This window comes from Prionailurus viverrinus, chromosome B1 (assembly GCF_022837055.1).
Source record: "Prionailurus viverrinus isolate Anna chromosome B1, UM_Priviv_1.0, whole genome shotgun sequence".
In the NCBI taxonomy this organism is placed as follows: Eukaryota; Metazoa; Chordata; class Mammalia; order Carnivora; family Felidae; genus Prionailurus; species Prionailurus viverrinus.
This window is the reverse complement of record NC_062564.1, coordinates 134,514,632-134,537,523: the sequence shown is the minus strand read 5'-3', so window position 1 is coordinate 134,537,523 and position 22,892 is coordinate 134,514,632. Positions and strand designations below refer to the sequence as shown.

The 22,892-nt window shown below is 39.9% G+C and overlaps 1 protein-coding gene across 8 annotated transcripts in view; it reads right to left on the bottom strand.

Moving 5' to 3' along the window:
- Positions 1-4,999: 4,999 nt before the first annotated feature.
- SLC10A6 (solute carrier family 10 member 6) overlaps positions 5,000-22,892 on the bottom strand; it is a 50,886-nt gene continuing 32,993 nt past the window's right edge. For 7 of the 8 annotated variants that reach the window (XM_047856960.1, XM_047856963.1, XM_047856966.1 and 4 more), the window contains 4 exons: positions 18,642-18,730; positions 15,189-15,364; positions 12,216-12,373; positions 7,532-7,962 (listed from right to left, as the gene is read on the bottom strand). In XM_047856960.1, the coding sequence (XP_047712916.1) occupies positions 7,748-7,962; positions 12,216-12,373; positions 15,189-15,364; positions 18,642-18,730 (638 nt within the window). In that variant the 3' untranslated portion in view covers positions 7,532-7,747. Of the gene's footprint in view, positions 5,283-7,531; positions 7,963-12,215; positions 12,374-15,188; positions 15,365-18,641; positions 18,731-22,892 lie in introns of those variants that run through there. The other variant, XM_047856964.1, reaches the window with a different exon arrangement.

Genomic DNA, 22,892 nt, shown 5'->3' with positions numbered 1-22,892 from the left:
TGAGCAAGCCAAAGTGTGTGCGGACAAATTCAACATTTTCAGTGTGTTATTTCTTAACACCCAGGCACTGGGGAGACAAGAACTTCTGGACCCCAACTTCCCATCTCCCCACCTTGGCCCCAGGCGTGCCGGCCCCAGGGACCAAGAGTGGTGTTAGAAACCCTGCTGGATCTTCATCAGGGTCTGACGTGAGGGTCCGTGTCCTGACCGACTGTAGCTAAGACATTCGGTCTCCCTTCCTTCTGCCTCGCCGTGAGTGGTGCCAGCTTACTGTGCCTCATACATAAATCAGAATACTTTCAAGTTCTAATTGTGGTAAAACTCAGAATATCTAAGCTGACAAGGGGTAATCAAGGAAAACAATATCACATTTCCTGGGAGGTTATATTTGGTTCTGCCTGAAGGGAAAGAGATCTGCCTCAAAGAGCCTGCTTCTGATTCTCAGTACCGACCACTGCGCGTCCCTCAGTCCTAATTCTGTCAGCAGTTTTCCATTCAGCTGTGAGTGATGACATCTCGAAACCTGGGACACTGCTCAGTTCATCCTCATGGGACTAACCAGTTCTGAACTAGTCAACTTGAATTTCTGATCTCACCCAAGTGCAACGATTGGATGGAAACTAATCCTGAGTATCTGAGGCTGTTTGAAGGCAGAAGACACCAGGGTCTGCACAGAGGGCCACAGTGATACAGTTGACTCCCCACCTGGTCGGAAGTAGTTACAAATCTGGCAACAGAAGCATCCACGCCACCATTCCTACCTCGGAGCAGTTTTTATAGGGGCACCTGGGTGGCTCAGTCAGTGGAGTGTCGGACTCTTGGTTTTGGCTCAGGCCATAATCTCACAGTTCGTGAGATTGAGCCCCACATCGGGCTCTGCGCTGACATGGAGCCTGCTTGGGATTCTCTCTCTCTCTCTCTCTCTCTCTCTCTCTCTGTGCCTCCTCTGTGCACTTTCTCTCTACCTGGCTTTCTCCCTCAAAATAAATAAAATTTAAATTAAAAAAAAAAAAGAACAGGTTTTGTAGATTGCATTGTAGCTGAAGACTTCATTTGGGAGAAAAGGGTTCTATTGCTTTAAAAGATATTTGGAAACCTCTGTTCTGAGCGAGTTGGAATCCTGAGGCCTTGTTTTCCTGTCATAAGCACAGGAAACCAGGCCAGCAGGGCTCTGGGAGGCAGTACAGCTGGAGATGATTAGCTATCATCTGAAGTCAACAGAGATGGGAGAGCGGAAAGCTGAAGAAGGATCCTTTTCTGGAAAGAATGTAGCTAGGAAATGGAAACTGTGGCAAGAAAATGTGGTTTCAGTTTACAACCCCTGAATGGAAACTTCATTATAGTAAACATGTTACTGCTCTCATTTGGGCCCTGGCTCCCACTGCCATAGAATGGAAGGAGACCTTTGCTAGGGCCACTCTGGTTAGAAAGCATGGCCATGCCACAGAGCCAGACTGGCACATGAAGGCACTCAAATATCGAATGAATAAACACCACTTGGCTCTTAACACACATTAGGTACCTAAGAACTATAAAATATACACCAGAACATAATGGCTCAAACATAATAGAAGCTTGCTTCTCATTTCCTTAACAGTGCTGGGCAGGTAAACAGCTAAGCAAGATAGCTCTCTCCAATGTGCAGGAACCCAGGTTGACAGAGGTTCTGCAGTCAACACACAACTTCCAAGGTCATCCTGGGAATTGTCTCCATTCCCCCAGCCAGAAAGGGGAAAGAGCATAGAGGACCACCTGTGGGGGATTTTAGGAGCTGGGCAGGCCTAGAAGCAAGGTACAACATTGCCTCTCATTCTCTCAGCCAGAACTGGCCAAACACTGCCCCTGAGTACTAGGAAGCTGGGAAACGAGTTGGCCGAACAGCTGTTCCCCATGATAACTCTATGCTACAGAAGGGGAAGCACAGATTGTGAGGGAATCTGTGTATAAAACTAAAGTATGTTGTAAAAGAATGGTATCTTGGGCCACCTGGGTCACTCAGTCGGTTAAACATCCAATTCTCGATTTCAGCTCCTGTCGCGATCCCAGGGTCTGAGATCAAGCCCTACATCAGACTGTGCTGAGCATGGAGACTGCTTAAGATTCTCTCTCTCCCTTTGTCCCTCCCCTGTTCACGCCTTCTCCCTCTCTCTCTAAAATAAGAAAAACTAAAAATTTTAAAAATTTTGTGAAAAGAATCGTATCTTAAGTATAGTCTTAAGCATTGCAAGATTAGAAACAGCACTTATCTGGGGCACTGGAGTGGCTCAGTGGGTTAAGCATCCGTCTCTCAGTTTCAGCTCAGGTCATGATCTCACAGCTTCGTGGGTGTGAGCCCCACATCAGGCTCTCTGCTGGCAGCGTGGAGCCTGCTTGGGATTCTCTCTCTCCTTCTCTCTCTCTGCCCCTCCCCCTCTTGGGCTATCAGAATGAATAAACTTATAAAAACAAAAACGCATTTATCCCCAAATCACAACTTTGGTAAATGTCATTAATAAAAGTATTTCTCAATTACGTTCAAAAGAGAAAAATGGCTATTGAGAAAAAATCAGGTGTTCACATCTATAGTTCCAGATAGCCTGCTTGATCTCTTGCTTTTAAAGTGACAAGTTATCAGGGTGTCTGGGTGGCTCAGTCGGTTAAGCATCTGACTTTGACTCAGGCCATGATCTCATGGTTTGTGAGTTTGAGCCCCGCATTGGGCTCTGTGCTATAACAGCTCACGGCCTGGAGCCTGCTTCAGATTCTGTGTCTCCCTCTCTCTGCCCCTCCTCCACTTGTGCTCTGTCTCTCAAAAATAAATAATGAAAAAAAAATTTTTTTAGTGATTAGTTATCTAAGTGCAATCTGATAGATTCAAGAAATTAAAAGAACAGTTCACCAAAGCTATCCTCTGGTGATAGATGCCTTGACAGTGAAAGAATGTGTTTCCATTTTACATTAATTCAGAAATATTTAAGGTACTTTATTATGGTGGAGATAAATGTAACAAATTATGCATTGACCTGCATAATATTTTAAAGTCAATGTAAATTGTAACAGATTAACTTGGAATTACATTTGACTGCAAGTTGTCAAAAGCTAGCCAAACAAGCTTCTACAAATCAGAGATTTCTTTCCTTAAGAAAACAAATTCAAGGGGTTCCTGGGTAGTTCAGTCAATTGAGTGTCTGACTCTTGGTTTCAGCTCACGTCATGATCTCACAGTTCGTGAGTTCAAGCCCCGCATTGGGTTCTGTGCTAACAGCACAGAGCCTGCTTGGGATTCTCTACCCCTGCCCTGCTCACTCTCTGTCTCTCTCAAAATAAATAAATAAGCATTAAAAATTAACTTAAAAATTCAAAAGTAGGCAGTTGCTGGCATTGATTCTATAGTTCAAGAATGCCAAGAGATACATAGTTATCCTGACCTTTGCTTCGCTGTCTGGAAATGGCTGCTTCAGCTCCAGCTATTTTATCCATATTCTAGGAACGAAATAGTATTGACAAGGAGAAAGAGTCCATCCGTCCCGACAGCAAGAAAGCAAAACTTTCCAGAAATCACAAGCAGACTTCACTCCTCTCTTATTAGCAAGAACTGTGTCGCATGACCATCTCCAACTTCAAGAAAGCTATTTTTAGCTACAAATCACTTCCCTGAACAAAATCTTGGTTCTGTTAAGAAGGACAAGGGAAACAATACCTATATGGTAGCAGTGTGTGCCTTTCCAGTTCTCCCAGTTTCCACCATTCCTTAGTAGCTAACACGGTGTCCATCTTCTAAGATCTTCCTGACCCCAGAGGTATCTGAATTTATAGCTGTTGAAAATTCACAGACCAGAAGTATTTGAAAGTGATCTTCAGGGGGGACTGGGCGGCTCACTTGGTTAAGCATCCGACTCTTGATTTTGGCTCTGGTCATGTTCTCATGGTTTGCGGGATCGAGCCCTGCATCGAGCTCTGCACTGACAGCATGCAGCCTGCTTGCAATTCTCTCTCTGTCCCTCCCCCATCAATAAATAAACATTTTTAAAGACATTCATACTATTTTTTTTTAACGTTTATTCATTTTTGAGAGACAGAGTACTAGCCATGGGGTTGGGGGGGCGGGTAGAGGGCAGCAGAGAGAGAGAGGGAAGACACAGAATCTGAAGCAGGCTCTAGGCTCTGAGTTGTCAGCATAATGTGGGGCTCGAACCCATGAACTGTGAGATCATGACCTGAGCCGAAGTTGGACGCTTAACTGACAGAACCACCCAGGTGCCCCAATAAACATTTTTTTAAAAGTAGTCTCCAGCTTCATGAGTTTAGGAACATATCCATTCACGCAAAATTCAGTATATTCTAGAGATCATGCTAAGCAAATCTCAGGATGCCTGCTGATAAGTCATGTTGCCACTTTTTTAGCTTAGCTCTATCCAGCAGAATAAGTGATCGTTCAGGTTGGGCTCCTCCAGGTGGGCAAAGTGCACACAAAGGCTGGTCAGAAGGTTGCCTATAGGCTAAGATATGACCCATTGAACTGTGTTAGGCCAAACTACCCTTTGTACTCCAGGATGAATTATGACTGCACAAGGAAGGGAAAGGTTCACAACACTCACTGAGCACTTAACCAGGTATTTTCAAGGTGTTTAGGGTTGAATGTTACCACCCTTTTCAAGAGAGGAAACTGAAGTTCAGAGGGACCGTCATGGGCCCGATGTTGCCCAAATAACAGAGCTGGAATTCAATGTGAAGTTGGACTGACTTCATCCCACTACTCCCAAGGTGTCCCAGCTTTTTAAGTGGAACAAAGCAAGTGGCCCTGGCAAAGCCATGTGCTTCCCACTGTGCTGTGCTGCCTCAAGTATCCAGCGGCTCTTTTCAGGACATAGAGCTGGACTTATTCTGCTTGACATAGTTCTCTGGCCCCACTGCTGAGCTTTATATAGGCACTGGCTTTCATGAACCCATAATTATTTAAATCACTTAAATAATTAAATCAGTTAGAATACAATTTATTCAGTTAAAACCTTTTTTATTTTTTTTTTATTTTGTTTAGTTACATTCTTCATGCTAAAGATAACTGTAGCCTCCAGGACAACATGACCGTTTCCAGTTCTCAGTGACACGTTTACAAACCGTTTCTGGAGATGGCAGTCTTCTGATGGGACTACTTTCAGACCCTTACATTGATTTGTGTCATGTCTGTCTTAAGTGATGGCTTTTGGTGGTCTTATCCCCATACCAGTCCTATTGTAAATACTGACCACGTACTTAATGCTTTCGGAACAGAGCATTGGATTTCACCACTTTGTGTTAGGTGCCTAGGTAGAGAAACAATTTACAAATTCATTGTCTATGGATTCTTTAAAATTCATGTTAATGCTCGTTTTAGGACAGGGAATCTCTGTGAATGCCCAACTCCACTGACTGTGTTCATTGCAGGGATCTAGTCCCGCTAAAGTGTGAACCATGCCAGCAGGAAACCTTCCTGCCTCATTACTGCCCCATGTCCCAAGTGCCTGTACACAGCACAGACTAGCTTCTCAACACCTAAACATTTATCAGGTGGATAAATGGAAATCCTCACGTAGTAAAGCAGCAGTTGAGAATTAACAAACATGTCACAGTCTGCATAGTTCTTTTCCATATAAATATACCTGTGACGCTTACTGAGGCTCTTTACTACCACAAAGATGGTCTTGGGGCACCTCGGTGGCTCAGTCAGTTGAGCATCTGACTTGGCCTCAGGTCATGGTCTCATGGTCTGTGAGTTTGAGCCCCTCATCAGGCTCTGTGCTGACAGCTCAGAGCCTGGAGCCTGCTGTAGATTCTGTGTTTCCCTCTCTCTCTGCCCCTCCCCCACTCGTGCTCTGTCTCTTTCTGTCTCAAAAATAAATAAAGGTTTAAAAAAAATTTTTTTTAAGATGTTCTTAATTGTCATGAGAATACCTTAATAATCATTATCATTATATTAACCTACAGGCTCTGGGGAATGCTTACAAAATAAAATTGCCAAGCACTAAATCTCAGACAATATACTTTCTCACACATTTCAAACCTTACAAATAAGAATAGACAGAGAAAGATGGAACTAAATACAGCCCCAACAAACACACATTATATAGGAAATTATGTGAGAAAGGTGGCATTTCGAATCAGTGGAGAAAAGATGAATGGTTCAATATATGATGTTGGAGCAGTTAGTCACAAAAAAAATGTAGAGTCTTAACACACCATACAAAAACGTAAATTCAAAATGGAATAAACATGTTTAGCTCATACAAGTAATAGAAAAATATTTGGGAAATATTTTTAATAATGTCAGAATAGAGGAAGAAGGGTTTTACCTACTCCCAGACAGCACACACAGCAGATGGTAAATACAGGTACAAACCTCCAAATAGAACACCTTGCAAAGGGGCTAAATACATTCTCAAAAAGAAATACTATCATAATTCACAATCCACACAAAAATAGAACATTTGACAGATATCAAGGTCAAAAAAACATTTTTCATTAGACTAATAAACTAAATATATAAAAAAATATAAAACTTCCATACAGCAAAAGACACAGAAAAACAAAAGCTAAAAGATTAAAAGTAGGCAAAATGTTGACATAATAGGACAAGGTGTCACTATCCATGATGTGCTACAATGTTATCAATCAAAAAGGAAAAATTGTAATAGTAAGGCAGGCAAAGGACCTGAATAGGCAAGTAATCATGGAAAATACTCTAATTCGTTTATCATTTTTTAAACGCATTTGTAAATGAGATATTTTCACAAATCAGAACTGATCATTCTTTAGACTGGTGCAACCATGGGAAAGCCAGGCCCACTCAGTCACTTCTTACATCACCAGAGAGCAGCCTGACCAATATCTTAATATGCACCTGGCCTGGCTGTTCAAGTCATAGGAAGTAATCCTCCAAAAACGCTCGCACAGCAGTACGGGTGTTCGTAGCAGCATTAGAATACCAGTGGGTTGAAAGCTATCTAAATGTCCACAAATAAGGAATGGTTAAATAAATTACAGTACTTCTATGCAATGGAACACTTCTATGAAGCCACGGTTCTAAAGAATGAGGTAGGTCAACAATGACTGACATGTAAAGATGCTCCATAATGCGTCATTGATTTATGAAATAGTACATATGGAATGATCTCAATCTATGGAATGTTTCTTAAAATGATATATAAGCAAAAAGTGTTTATATATTGTGCCTATCATTAGGGACTGAAAATATGGGGCATTCACATTTTAACCACAAGTGGTCGTTAAACTCCCTCTAAACTTATTTTGCATCTACAGTCCAAAAAGATTTCCAAGCCCTAAAAAAAAATTATTATTTGAGAAATGGCCTCATTTTTTATGGGAACTGTATGCTTCCTCCCCAGTTCTCCAAAGAACCTGTCCAAAAATCAAGTGGGTCCAGACTCTGTTCTTTCCCTGCAGCAGGCAGTGGAATCTCCTCTACAGAGTCCTATGTCTCAGGAAAATTAAGATCCAGGATGACTTTGCATAACAGTGTTACTCTTCACTACGTGGGAAGACAAGAACACACAGCAGCAGCTAGTAAATATATTGTGCAAACCCCCAAAAGGCTCCTGGAAATAGGCAGAATACATTCTCAAAAATGGATCCTATGACAGTTCACAAACCACATGAAAATATAAATATCCAATATTCCCATAGGCCCTGCCAATGAGATCCAAACATCAGTTCTGCACTGTCTTTACTGGCCACTGAGGAAAACGGAGACCAGTCGGGCCAGCAACCCTTACTAGGTACCAGAAGAGATGTGGCCAGTTGGCTCAAGGGTTGTGTGGAGATCCATCGGCATTGATGGCCCAGAAGTTATGGCGACTTCCTCATTCACCTCCAAAAAAGCACCAGTCTCTTTGGGAGAAGTGGATCTCTTGTTATGGCAGCCTTCTTCACAACGTGTGTTCTTTTTTCTGTGTTCATTCTTCAATCTCCTCTTGTACATCTTGTATGCTAGGTGTTAAAACATACAAGTACTAAAACATCACTTAGCAAACACTGTAATGTAGTGATATTGTGTACTTGTTAATACTTTGGGGCTGTGTTTGCTCTGGGCCATATATGTGAAAATACACAGGAAAAAGAAGGAGAAAAAGAAAGAAAAAGAGATGGAAACAGGGGGTTCTGGTTCAAGGAGGCAACATAAGTAGATTCTGAACTCACCTCCTCCCATAGACATGCTAAATGCCTCTGGGAAAAAGCCCAAACACTGTCAAAACAACCCCACTGCATCAGACAAATGAGAGAGAAACCACATGGGAATGAGTAGGAAAGACCAAGTCATAATCTTGTCAGAAACCCCACCCAGAACCCACCCCACCCCCCAGAAGCCCCACCCCAGACAGGGCCACCAAAATCAGGAGGGAACTCAACACATGGAGCTTCTCCCTCAGGAACAAAGGACTCATACCCAACATCAGGTACCCCAACTTTTAAGACAGTCACCCGACAGATGAGCTCCCAAAACATCTGGCTTTTAAGACCAACAGGTCTGGTACCCATGAGAACCACAGGGCTGTGCTGAATGGAGGAACTGTATGCCGACTCACCTGCCCCAGGGCCCAGCCCAGAAGCAGCCCTTTGAAAAGTGCCCAGAACTTTATGTGGAAGAGATTCATTTCTTCATTTTACAGCATCAGACTGAGAGGCAGGAAGAGAAACAGACATCCAGGTCCAGAAAGAGAATTTCAAATAAGACAAACTCAAAGAGAGCTATACCAAGACAAATTATAATTAAAATGTCTAAAGTTAAAGACAAGGAAAGAATCATAAAGGTGGCAAGAGAAAACAACTTGTTACACATAGAGGAACCCTCTCTGAGGGTTGGCAGATTTTTCAGCAGAAACTTTGCAGACCAGAAGGAGTGGCATGATACATTCAAAGTGCTGGAAAAAAAAACAAAAAACAAAAAACTCCCAACCAGGAACACCCTACTCAACAAACTTATCATTCAGAAGCAGAGGTGAAATAAAGAGTTTCCAAACAAGCAAAAGCTAAAAAGAGTTCATCAACACTTACAACTAATGTTAAAGGGACTTTTTTAAGCTGAAAAGATAGGGTGCTAACTAGTAACAAAAATATATGTGAAAGTATAGATCTCACTGGTAAAGGTAAATATATAGAAAGGTAGTGAATTAATCACTTATAAAGTTGGTATGAAGGTTAAATGACAAAAGTAGTAAATATAATTATAGCCACAATAATTAGTTAAGAAATATACAAAATTTTTAAAAATGTAACATGTGACATCAGAAACATAAAACATGAAGGGGGATAAAAATGTATGGCCTTTGAATGTGTTCAAACTTAGGTTGTTATCAACTTAAAATAGACTTTTTTTTTTTTGAAAATTTATTTTTGAGAGAGAGAGACAGAGCACACGCAGGGGAGGGGCAGAGAGAGGGGGAGACACAGAATTGGAAGCAGGCTCCAGACTCCTAGCTGTCAGCACAGAGCCCGACAGGGGTTGAACTCATGAACAGCAAGATCACGATCTGAGCCAAAGTCAGACGGTTAACCAACTGAGCCACCTAGGCATCTCTAGACCATTATAAATACAAGTTGTTAAATGTAAGCCTCATGGTAACCACCAAGAAGAAACCTTTAGCATATACACAAAAGATGAGAAAGGAGTCTAAGTACACCACTGAAAAAAGCCATCAAACCACAAAGGAAGAGAACAAAAGAAGAAAGGAACAGAGAGGAAATACAAAACAGCTAAAAAACAATGAATGTCAATGTCAGTAAGTACATGCCTATTAATAATTACTTTAAATGTAAATGGACTAAATTCTCCAAAAAAAGACACAGAGTGGCTGAATGGATTGAAAAACAAGATCCAGGGCACCTGGGTGGCTCAGTTGGTTAAGCATCCAACTTCAGCTTGGGTCATGATTTTGCGGGTTCATGAGTTCAAGCCCCACATTAGGCTCTCTGTTGTCAGCATGGACCCCACTTTGGATCCCTGTCTTTCTCTCTCTGCCCTTTCCTCAGTCTCTCTCAAAAATAAATAAACATTAAAAATAAATAAATAAATAAATAAATAAATAAATAAACATTTAAACAAACATTAAAAACATATTTAAAACATTTAAACCATAAAAAACTATAAAAAAAAAAAAACAAGACCCATCTCTATGCTGCCTACAAGAGACTCACTTCAGATGTAACAATACACACAGAGTGAAAGTGAAGGGATGGAGAAACATGTTTCATGCAAACAGAAAACGAAAGCTGAAGTAGCTATACTCATATCAGATAAAATAAACTTTAAAACAACAACTGTAAAGACAGACAAGGACATTAAATAGTGACAAAGGGGTCAATCCAACAAGAGGAGATAACATTTATAAATATATATGCACACAACATAGAAGCACCTAAATATATAAAGCAAATATTAACAGACTGAAAGAGAGAAATTATCAGCAATATAATGATAATATGGGACTTTGACACCCACTCACATAAATGGTTAGAATGTCCAGAGAAAAAATCAAATAAGAAAACATTGGCCTTAAATGACACATTAAACCAGATGATGTCAACAGACATATACAGAACATTCCATCCAAAAGCAACAGAATACATATTCTTCTCAAGAGTAGATAGAACAGTCCAGGACAGATCATATGTTAGGCCACAAAACAAGTCTTAATAAATTTAAGATTGAAATCATATCTAATATCTTTTCTGACCACAGTGGCATGCAACTAGAAATTAACTGCAAGAAGACTGCAAAATTCACAAATATGTGGACACTAAGCAACATGCTACTGAACAACCAGTGGGTCAACAAAGAAATCAGAAGTGAAATAAAATACCCAAGACAAACAAAAATGGAAATATAGCATGCCAAAACCAAGATCACAGAGATAGGCATGAGCCAGAGGCAGGGGTGGGGGGTAGCAGGGTGGGGGATATCAGTGAAGGGAGTCAAAAGGTAAAAACTTCCAGTTATAAAATACATAAGACATAGAGATGCAATGTACAATAGGTGACTATAGTTGATAACGCTATTGTATAGCTGAAAGTTGCTGACGGAGTAAATCTTACAAGTTCTCATCACAAGGGAAAAAAACTCTATGTATGGGGCAGATGTTAAATGGACTTACTGTGGTGATCATTTCATAATATATACAAATTTGAATCATCATGTTGTATACCTGAAACTAATATATTGTATGTCAATAATACCTCAATAAAAAATAAGAGGAAACAATGGAAGAAAATCATTTGATGTATCAAAATGGCTATTTTTATCTGGAATGGACCATTTGTGATTGAAATATTCATCAGGTCATTGATGGCTCATCCATTCAGTCAGTCAGTTAGCAACACCTGTGGAGTGCTTCCTGTGAGTCAGATGCTCATCTGGGTGCTGGAAGATACCTGGGAATGAGCCAGACATGTTCCTCCCCTCACAATCTCACCAAGGAAAAGGAATTAAAACTTGGATCTAAGACCAGGGAGATTTATTCTGCTAAGATTTATCTTATTTTCTGGTAAAATTCAACCCCAAGTATTCCTTACATTGATTGTTATATTAGCAATCAGTATATAATCAGTTATACCAGTAATCTTACACAGAACCTATTCCCTGATAACAGTGAAAATTTACAATGTCCCAAGATTAAAATATATGTTTGTATGTACATATCTATGTCTTTTTTAATTTACTTTCTGTGAACCTACCTAATTATGGACTATAAAATGATGTATATTTGGCTGTATGGATAGATACATATGATATATATGTATGCAAATATGTATTTCAATATCTGTGTATGTATTATATTTCATAGTTGAAAAATATTTCACAGCTGTTCAGAACAATTCTTGCTCACAGAAGCATTGTGAAATAACTTGGCATTTGGAAGACCTCATGACTCTTGATGAAAGAGAACAAATGCCATTTTGAAGATAAATTGTTGCTCATGGAGACTTATCAAGTCCTAGAATCTAAGTTCTAATAGTGCATTGTCTTTTATGAAGCATATTTGTTTGTAATTACAAGCTCACTATCACATGTTTTTAATGTTTTTCTGTGAAAGCAAAGGATCTTGTTTGTGCTCTTTATTTTCTCCAGAAATGTCAGGCTAAAAATGTATCACAAGAGTTGCACATGCATGTTCAGATTGAAAAAGAAGTTTGTGGCTTGGGTTGACAATTTTCAATCACATCTACACAGTGGAGGCTCTACTCACCTGCAACAATGAGAAATCCATCCAACAGCTGGAAGAGTCCATAGGCCAGTGGGAAGCTAAGCATCTGGACCAACTGCTTGGCAGTGAAAGATAACTGGAGCATGGTGACGCACATCTGAATATTCTGAGCTCCAGTTTCTAAGGAAATCGTCCTGCATCTACCAATGAAAGAATTTTTCAAGAGTTACATACTAGAATTAGGACTCTTCTTAAATTTTTCTCATATATATAGCAATAAATGTAAGCTATGAGCTTAGACCACTAAAACTGTTTACTCGCAGGGCGCCTGGGTGGCTCAGTTGGTTAAGCCTCCAGCTCTTGATTTGGGCTCAGGTCATGATCTTACAGTTCATGAACTCGAGCCCTTCTTCTGGCTCTGAGCTGACAGTGCAGAGCCTGCTTGGGATTCTCTCTCTCCTTGCCTCTCTGCCCCCAAAAACATCTACTTGTTTCATAATAATGTGCTGAATGTGCCTGTTTTGTAGGTGGTCTTCTCTCCAAGAGACTCTTTGGAGCAGGACCCCAGGAACCCCACCCTAGGAATCAGGGTGGAAAGACATGATATACACACAGGAAAGGCCCAGTAACAACACAAGACAAAATATGATGGAGGGTCAGGGAGATGCTATAGAAATTCATAGAAGTGGCATAAATGGTTAGAGAAGGCTTCACAGAGGCAGAGGGGAATGAAAGGGTGAGGGTGGGAGAGGCATTTCATATGGGACAGTGACTGAAATTAAAGATCCAGGGACAGGTATGACCTGCACCTACCAGGAGGCGGTTTATATGCTGTAAGCCAATCTGTGTGGAGTGCAGAGTTGGAGATGAGAATGGAAAGATGAAATAGGTAGGAAAAAGTATAAGCTCAACAACACTTGAAGGTAAACACAAAAACCCTAAGTGAAAACCAAATGTCTAAAACTCTTTGGTGAAAGAGTTTAGGAACACGTTTTTTTCTTACTTTCTATTTTTCTGTATTTTATTGATTTCCTAATTGGAAAAAAAATTCAATAAACCTCATTTGAAAAATAAAAACCAGGAGAAAGTAAAAGGAAGACATAAGCAGGACCTCAGGGGCTGGGTAACTGATTTGTCTGTAATTTATAAAGGGGGTCTGCAGGTTTCTATAGATGGAAGTGAAGATGGAAAAGAGGTGTTTCAGAATACAAACCAGCATCTCGATGCAAGTGGATTTGGAATAGGGAGGTAACAAGGAGAAAGTAATGTGGGCATGAAAACATTGGTACAGAGCAAGCTCTACCGCTCTTATTTTATTTCTATTTACTCTCTTGCTTGCTATGCCTTCTTTAGACCAGTCTCATTCCTTTCAGACCCCTGTCAATTACCTGACATGATTAAGCTGCAAAGGTGGACCTCACATCTGGACCATTCACAAGGCAAATGCAGTGTCTCCATCCTGATCTTTCTCAAGCCACCAAGTATGGAGAAACAAGATTGTTAACTACACTTTGCCATAGGAATACTTTCTCTCCAGATCTGATTATATTTCAATCACTCAACAGCCTGTGTTCCTAATTATTGGCTTTGCAAACAAACTCCAGGTCAAATCCTAACTGCACCACATTCTGGCTCTACAAACTTAGTCAAGTTCCTTAACGTCTTGAAGGATTTGCTCATCTGTGGAATGAGGGTACTAATAGTAACTACTTCTCAGGCTCATAGTAAGAAGTAAATGAGATACCATAAGCAGAGCCTCACTCAGTACCTGGGATAATCCTAAATGCTCCCCAAGTAGACTAGAAATAGATTTCTTCTACAAAATAAACATCAAAACACACACCACTTTCTATTCTCTTTGACTTAAATCAATCTTTTAAGCATTTTAATTTCCCAAACTCCACCTTCGAAGTTCAACTACATAGCTCACGTTTCTTCAATAATTCTTTTCTGACTTTAGAGATAGTACATACTCATCGAAAAACTCAGGAAATATACCAAGAAAATATTAAGAAACAAAAATTACTCTTAATCCTACTACTCAAAATTAAACACTCTTAGCATATGGTATATTTCTTCCAGTATTTTTCCATACATAAAATTCTTCTGCTTTCTTCTACAAGGTGGGAATCAAAATGCATACTGTTTCCTATTCTCCTTTAAATTTATCTTTTAAGTATTTCCCAGAAGCATTAAAATTGATGCATCATAGTCCATCACATAAATACCTCATGAATTAAATATCTCCCTATTGTCAGATATTTAAATTGTTTCTATTTTTTATATTTATAAATAAAACTGCAATTAACATCCTTGCACATCAATTTTCGTGTGCTTATCTGACAGTCCTAGATCCAGGACAGATTTCTAGAAGTAAAATCACTGAGTGAACAGCTATAAATATTTATAAGGCTATTGATATGACTAAGTTGCCTTCCAGAGAGTTTATACCAATTTACATTCCCTCCAACAACTCATCTCCAGACATAACAACATGGAGTACTATCATTTTTAATATTTCACAATATTTATAAATTATATGCCCCAGCTTGTAATGACAATGTATCAGATACATTCCCATCTTATATCTCCAGTTTGCCCTTCCTCCTCTTGCCCCTTATAATTAGCCCTTTTACAGAATTTGGCACAATGGATAAATGCTTAATCTCGAATTTTGCTCATGCCCTAGAATGATCTCTATATTTAATGAAACCATCTCACCCCTATCTAATTACTAGGATAAGAAGAGAAATGTGTCCAGATTTCAACATGTGGTGTTAACACCCCAATCCTAATTTCACAGATTACAATTTCCCATCACTCCAGCCTTTGCTCTCATTTACGCAAGAAGTACCGTGATCTTTTCACTCTCTTTATGAGGAGTCATCCTGTTCCATCCACCTTATAAGTCAAGATTCTTAATGTCTCCTGACATAGCCTGGCAGCAAAGCCTGCCAGTGGCAGTGTGTTTACTTTAACTTCTTCAAAAAAAGTGTACGGATAATTTCACTGTACCTCTGCCAAGATTGGTGGGTAAGAAGTGCCAGCAGAAAGCCCGTGACATGGCCAATCAAAGGGAAGATGAAACTGATGGTCAGAAGAGTGATGTCTGAATTCCAAGATCCTTTTGCCAACACCACACCAGCAACTGCGACCACCAAAAGGAGGACCCCACCAACAATGGCTCCAATCTAAAGCAAACCAATAAAATAAGTACATGTAAACACCATGTTCTCTCAGCTCTATGATGCAAAGTCCATCACTGCTTCTAAAAAGCTGGGAACTGGGGCGCCTGGGTGGATCAGTTGGTTAAGCATCCAACATTGGCTTAGGTCACCTTGGGCTCTGTGCTGACAGCTCAGAGCCTGGAGCCTGCTTCAGATTCTGTTTTACCCTCTTTTTCTGCCCCTCCCCCACTCATGCTCTGTCTGTCTGTCTGTCTCTCTGTCTTAAAAATAAATAAACTTCAAAAAATAAATAAAAATAAAAAGCTGGGAACCTAGAAGTTTTGGAACAAAGACAGGACTTACCACCAAATCCAATCTCATTTTATAGAAAAGAAACCTAAGTTCCAAGGTGGTCAACTGATTTGGCTAAACTGGAAATTCATGGGGCTCAACACGATTCCAAGTCTTATTTTAAGATTAGTATTTTTTCCCTGGAAGTAGATTTTTTTAAAAAAATTTTTTTTCAACGTTTATTTATTTTTGGGACAGAGAGAGACAGAGCATGAACGAGGGAGGGGCAGAGAGAGAGGGAGACACAGAATCGGAAACAGGCTCCAGGCTCTGAGCCATCAGCCCAGAGCCTGACGCGGGGCTCGAACTCACGGACCGCGAGATCGTGACCTGGCTGCACGGACCGCGAGATGGTGACCTGGCTGAAGTCGGACGCTTAACCGACTGCGCCACCCAGGCGCTCCTCCCTGGAAGTAGATTTTGCCAGAAGGATTGCGGAGTGGAGTTTTTCAAGGATAGGACAAATTTGTGAAATAAGCAAAATGTAACAATAAGCCTCCACCATCCCTACACACACTTCTTAGATCCCTCACTGGTACCCTCTTGTCTAAGATTTGTCTTGCCTGGCCGTCTGCCACTCGCTTCCTATCACTTCTTCAACTACCAATGGATTCCTACTGCTTTCATCCCTGTTCTTCTCTCCTCCAAATAAAATCTACCCATTCTTTACTATATGATCTGGGCTAATATTATTGGAATAGAGGTACTAACACATACCTCTTCCCTCTCCCAAATGAATACTGTTATTACTTTTGTTGTTCAACAAAAAAGAATTTCCAATAGTTTGAGTTTTAGATCAGATGGAGAGAAAGCCAGACCTAGAATGTTTGGAGAAAATTAGGATTTTGACAAGCTCCCATTCCATGTAGACCATAAACTATAACCTAGTTATAGCCTCAATCTGGATTTGAAATGATTCAAGACGTGGAGGAAGGTGGTCTTGGGGGAGCAGAACAAAATAAAAATAACCCAATGCACCAGAGATGTTCTCTGGGTTTATTTTTACTGGTCAAATACAAAGACAGACTGGGCCTCTGCTTAATGGGAAGATGCCGGAACACACAAGAAGACCTACAGTTGTCAAAATCCCTCTCCATCTTTCTATCAAAAAAGGATCTCAAAGTTTAAAAATTCACCAAGAGCAATTTGTTCAGAAAATGTATCAGATCTAAAATTAAAAGAGGACCAAGAACAAACAATGAAAATATATCAAAATAATGATTAGACTATTCTAGTTTTTTACCAAGGAGCTCTAGAATATTTATGCTTATTATTAAATTTTTTTCTGCCAAAAATCCTATACAACAGGCAAAAGAAAGGGGTTTTGGATCTGCTCTTTACAGATAATATAAGTGACTACAGAAAATTTATCTTATTTCTCCATTGACACTGAGGGACTAATAGGGGATCTGGAAACACCAAAATTGTAGGGTTTTTTATTACAGTACCTAAAAAGTACTAATAAAATAGAGTACTTGACAGTACTTCATCAAAAATAGAGTATTTGAAAAGTAAGACGTTCCCACTGTTATACTCTGTCCTCTTATTTTGTAAATAAAATTATAACCATACACGGCCACATTGGAAATTTTCTCCTACTGAAATAACAAAGTCACCCACTGACACGCAGTCGAAATGTACAACATTTAAGCCTTCCTCCAGTTCTCTGTGCTCAATTGATTTGTCTGCTTGTCAACCCCTCTTCCAGCTCTTGATCTCACTGGAGGAACAGTGAGAGCTGTTCAGTCTTGTGCCAAAGTGAGAAAGCAGCACCCATTTGTGCAGACAAGTGGAGGGGCAGCACTCCGTCAGGGGGAGCCAGACAGCAGGAACTTACACTGAACCAAACCATAAACCCCAGACTAATATGACCTGAGATGTATTTGTTGAACCTTCAATTAGCCCCAAATGATTATTTCTTTATACATGTAAAATATAAGTAAAGCATTTTAAAAATCTTCATAAAGCGGCACATAATGGAATCTCACATCTTCTAAAATGATACATAATTGTAAACACTGAAAACACTCTAGGATATTGACACCTTTGTTGAGAATGCCTCGAGATTTAAAAGTCATTTTTAGATATTTTTAAAAGTCATTTCAGAGATATTTTTAAAACAAGGACATTTGCTTGTTTCTCCAGCAGACAAAAGCCAATGCTGGAAAGTCAAGAGGAGTTAGGAGGTTCCAGTTACCATCATTCCATGACCAGACTCTTCAATGCATTCTGCATTTCATTCTGACAGCTTTTCATGTGGTCAGCAGCCACAGCAGTTGTTCATGTGTAGAGACTACAACATCCAAGCTTCCCCAGGAATGCTTCTGAAAAACGGCCCTACTTTTTCATGAAAGCAGCCAATACTCTTCAACACTGGGGCTCTATTGCATGCACACCTGAGCAGCTTTCACCTCGAGAGCACTCATGTGGAATCTTGTGAATAGATGGGCTCTGGGTTCTCTCTGGCCACACATAGGCCTTGGCTTTCATGTCACTAAAGCAAAAGTCCCATTCTTGACTGTGTCCATAAGCCTCAGTGTATGGGCCTATGGGAATGACAGAGAATGGCTGAGAAGAGTGGAGGAAATATGGAGGTTAGATCAAAAAAAAGCAGAACTGGGGCGCCTGGGTGGCTCAGTCAGTTGAGCATCCTACTCCTGGTTTCAGTTCAGGTCATGATCCCAGGGTCATGGGATCAAGCCCTGCATCAGGCTCCAAGTTGAACATGGAGCCTGCTTGGGATTCTCTCTCTCTCGGTCTCTCTCTCTCTCTCTCTCTCCCTCTGCCCCTCTCCCCCCAGACTGCCTCTAAAATAAAATTAAATTTAAAAACAAAAATTGCTAGGTGTGGGATTGTATCTGACTGGCCAGTCTGTTACAGTCATTGTCTACATCTGTCTTTCCAGTGTCTAAGTCTAAGGATACATTAACTGCCGTGTGGAGCTGCTTACCTTGAGAATGATTTTGGATTGCTTGGGCCACCTATAGTTCACATAGATACCAAAGGCCACAGGGATGGTCAGGCACACAAGGGTGATTCCTGGGGAGAAGAAAAATCCATCAGATGATATCTCCTCTTACCTTGACTGCCCAGTCCTCAACAATTTCTAGTTCAATTAGATATGGTTCATGGGTTCAGGCCCCACATTGGGCTCTGTGCTGACAGTTCAGAGTCTGGAGCTTGCTTTGGATTCTGTATCTCCCTCTCTCTCTCTGTTCCTCTCCTGCTTACACTCTGTCTCTCTCTCCCTCTCTCTCTCAAAAATAAATAAACATTAAAAAAATTTTAAGCTGCACTTCATTTCTGCATCCACCTCCAAATATAAAGAAAGAAAAAATCTTTGGAAGACAGTCTTTGAAGGGTATATGTTACCACTGAATGCCACCATTCTTGTTCCATCATTTCTCTCTCAAAATCCCCCTGACAATCACATGGAATTTTAGAGACAACCAGAAATGTAAACATTAGAAAACAGGCAGACTCGGCAAAATTCTTTGGTTGCTATGCATGAGGTCACCTCTCTACGACCACAGCTATTACTTCCCTATGTGAAGCCAATGGGCCATTTGTTTCGCAAAGTAAAGAATACCTATTGCAGATATAAAAAACAGCATCTGTTACACATACCAAAGAATTTCTCATATTCTGCAAGTGTGGCCAGGTAACCTAAAGGTGGGTAGGAAAAAAATGCCTTTTAATTAACACAAGTGAGTAAAGGCATTGAAGGCAGGCTCAGGAGAGCAGAGGCCCACTTGCCAGCAGGATCCACACACTAACCTTTTCCAGTGCTGTTTTCCAAATCTGGCCAAATGCCTGCAATACTGGCTCCAAAGTTACATGAGTTGCTCATAATATGTTGGGTTTTAATTGTTTACAAGTGCCTTTTAGAATATATTATCAAAACAGAATATGTTAATTTACTGATCAGAATAAGTTGTGCATAAAATCACGATTTCCTAAACTAGGATTTCACTCAAATTTTACAAGTTTAATGGGCTCCAGCTGTCATTAGCACATGTTTTTCAGCTATGGGTCATGGTTTGTAAAGCCCTCCAAGTGATGACTAGAGACTTCAGATTAACACTTTAGACTTTTAAGAATCATAATTTCTGCCAATTCTCCAAAAACTCTGAGCAAACGAGAATAGCCATATCATTTTACCAAGGTTTCCTTCTAAGCCTAGTAAGTAAACTGAGATCTCTAGGGAAAGGGCAGAGTTTAATGAGAAATGACAATGAGGAAAGCAGATATGAAAGAGATATGGATACAGTTGTGACCTGTGAATATGCTCTCTAATAATCAATAGGAATCATTCATGCTGGATCAGTAAAGATATCAAGATTCACAGGCCATGTGAAAGGTGGAACTGTAGGAACTAAAGTCTCATTAGACCCACTGTGATCCAGTTAACCAATGGCATTACAGTGAATTATATATGGTGTTTTTGTTTTTGTTTTTAATAAACAAGTTCTCTTTCTTTATTTGCAAAAATGAACTCTTGCAGTATTAAGAGCTTGGCTTTGCAGTCATATTCCCAAGTCAGAATTTCAGTTCTTTGCTGACCAGCTGCACATTCTTAGCAAAGTTAATTAACCTCTATCATCCTACAAATCTAGGAAATGGAACTACTAATAGAATCAATGTGGAAGTGTTATTTAAAGAATTAGATCGTTTATTTTTTATTTTTTATTTTTTTAGAGAGAGAAAGAAAATGAGTGGAGAAGAGGAACAGAGGGAGAGAGAGAATCTTAAGCAGGCTCCACATTCAGCACGGAGCCCAGTGCAAGGCTCAATCCCACAATGCTGGGATCATGACCTGAGCTGAAATCAAGAGTTAGATTATCAGGAACATGACAAGGATGTCCACTCTCATGGACATCTCTGTTATTCAACATAGTGTTGGAAGTCCTAGCCTAAGCAATTAGACAACACAAAGAAATAAAAGGCATCCAAGTCAGAAGGAGAAAGTCAAACTTTTACTCTTCACAGGTGACATGATACTCCATGTGGAAAATCCAAAAGACTCCATCAGAAAATTACTAGAACGGATACATGAATTCAGCAACATCGCAGGATATAAAATCAATGTACAGAAATTGGTTGCATTTCTATACATCAATAATGAAGCAGCAGAAAGAGAAATCAAGGAATCAATCCCATTTACAATTGCACCAAAAATACCTAGGAATAAGCGTAATCAAAGAGGTGAAAAATCTATACACTGAAAACTATAGAAACTTATGAAAGAAATTGAAGAAGATACACAAAAAAATGGAAAAATATCCATTCTCATGGCTTGGAAGAACAAATATTGTTAAAATGTTGATACTACCCAAAGCAATCTACATATTCAATGTAATCCCTGTCAAAATAACACCAGCATTCTTCACAAAACTAGAACAAATAATCCTAAAATTTGTATGGAACCAGAAAAGACCTCAAATAGCTCAAGCAATCCTGAAAAAGAAAACCAAAGCTGGAGGCATCACAATTCCAGACTTCAAGCTATACTACCAAGCTGTAATCAAGACAATATGATACGGGCACAAGAACAGACACATAGATCAATGGAACAGGATAGAGAACCCAGAATTGGATCCACAATCATATGGCCAACCAATCTTTGGCAAAGCAGGAAAGAATATCCAATGGAAAAAAGACAGTCTCTTCAGCAAATGGTGTTGGGCAAACTGGACAGCGACATGCAGAAGAATGAACCTGGACCACTTTCTTACACCATACACAAAAATAAACTCAAAATGGATGAAAGACATACACGTAAGACAGGAAGCCATCAAAATCCTAGAAGAGAAAACAGGCAACAACCTCTTTGACCTCAGCTGCAGCAACTTCTTACTTGACATGTCTCCAGAGGCAAGGGAAACAAAAGCAAAAATGAACTATTGGGACATCATCAAGATAAAAACTTCTGCACAGCAAAGGAAACAATCCGCAAAACTAAAAGGCAACTGACAGAAAAGGAGAAGATATTTGCAAGTGACATATCAGATAAAGGGTTAGTATCCAAAATCTATAAAGAACTTACCAAACTCAACACCAAAAAAACCCCCACAAATAATCCAGTGAAGAAATGGGCAAAAGACATGTCTTCTTTTCCAAAGACATCCAGATGGCTAAAAGACACATGAAAAAATGCTCAACATCACTCCTCATCAGTGAAATACAAATCAAAATGACAATGAGATATCACCTCACACCTGTCAGAATGGCTAACATTAACAACAGATGTTGGCAAGCATGTGGAGAAAGAGGATCTCTTTTGCACTTCTGGTAGGAATACAAACTGGTGCAGCCACTCTGGAAACAGTATGGAGGTTCCTCAAAAAGTTAAAAATAAACTACCCTGTGACCCAGCAATTGCACCACTAGGTATTTATCCAAAGGATGCAGGAGTGCTGTTTTGAAGGGGTACATGCACCCCAAAGTTTATAGCAGCACTATTGACAATAGCCAAAATACGGAAAGAGCCCAAATGTCCACCAACTGATGAATGGATAAAGAAGATGTGGTATATACATACAATGGAATATTACTTGGTGATCAAAAAGAATGAAATCCTGCCATTTGCAACAACGTGGATAGAACTAGAGTGTATTATGCTAAGTGAAATAAGTCAGTCAAAGAAAGACAGATATCATATGATTTGACTCACATGTGGAATTTAAGATACAAAACAGATGAACATAAGGAAGGGAAGCAAAAATAACATAAAAACAGAGAGAGAGACAAACCATAAGAGACTCTTAAATACAGAGAACAAACTGAAGGTTGTTGGATGGACGGTGTTGGGTGGGAGGAAGGGCTAAAGGGGTGAGGGACATTAAGGAGGACACTTGTTGGGATGAGCACTGTGTGTCATAAGTGATGAATCACTAAATTTTATTCCTGAAATTATTATTATACTATATGTTATCTAACTTGGATTTAAGTTTTAAAAATTTTTTTTTAATTTTTTTAACGTTTTATTTATTTTTGAGACATGGAGAGACAGAGCATGAACAGGGGAGGGTCAGAGAGAGGGAGACACAGAATCTGAAATAGGCTCCAGGCTCTGAGCTGTCAGCACAGAGCCCGACGCAGGGCTCGAACTCACGGACTGCAAGATCATGACCTGAGCCAAAGTCGGTCGCTTAACCGACTGAGCCACCCAGGCACCCCTAAAAAAAATTTTTTTAAATTT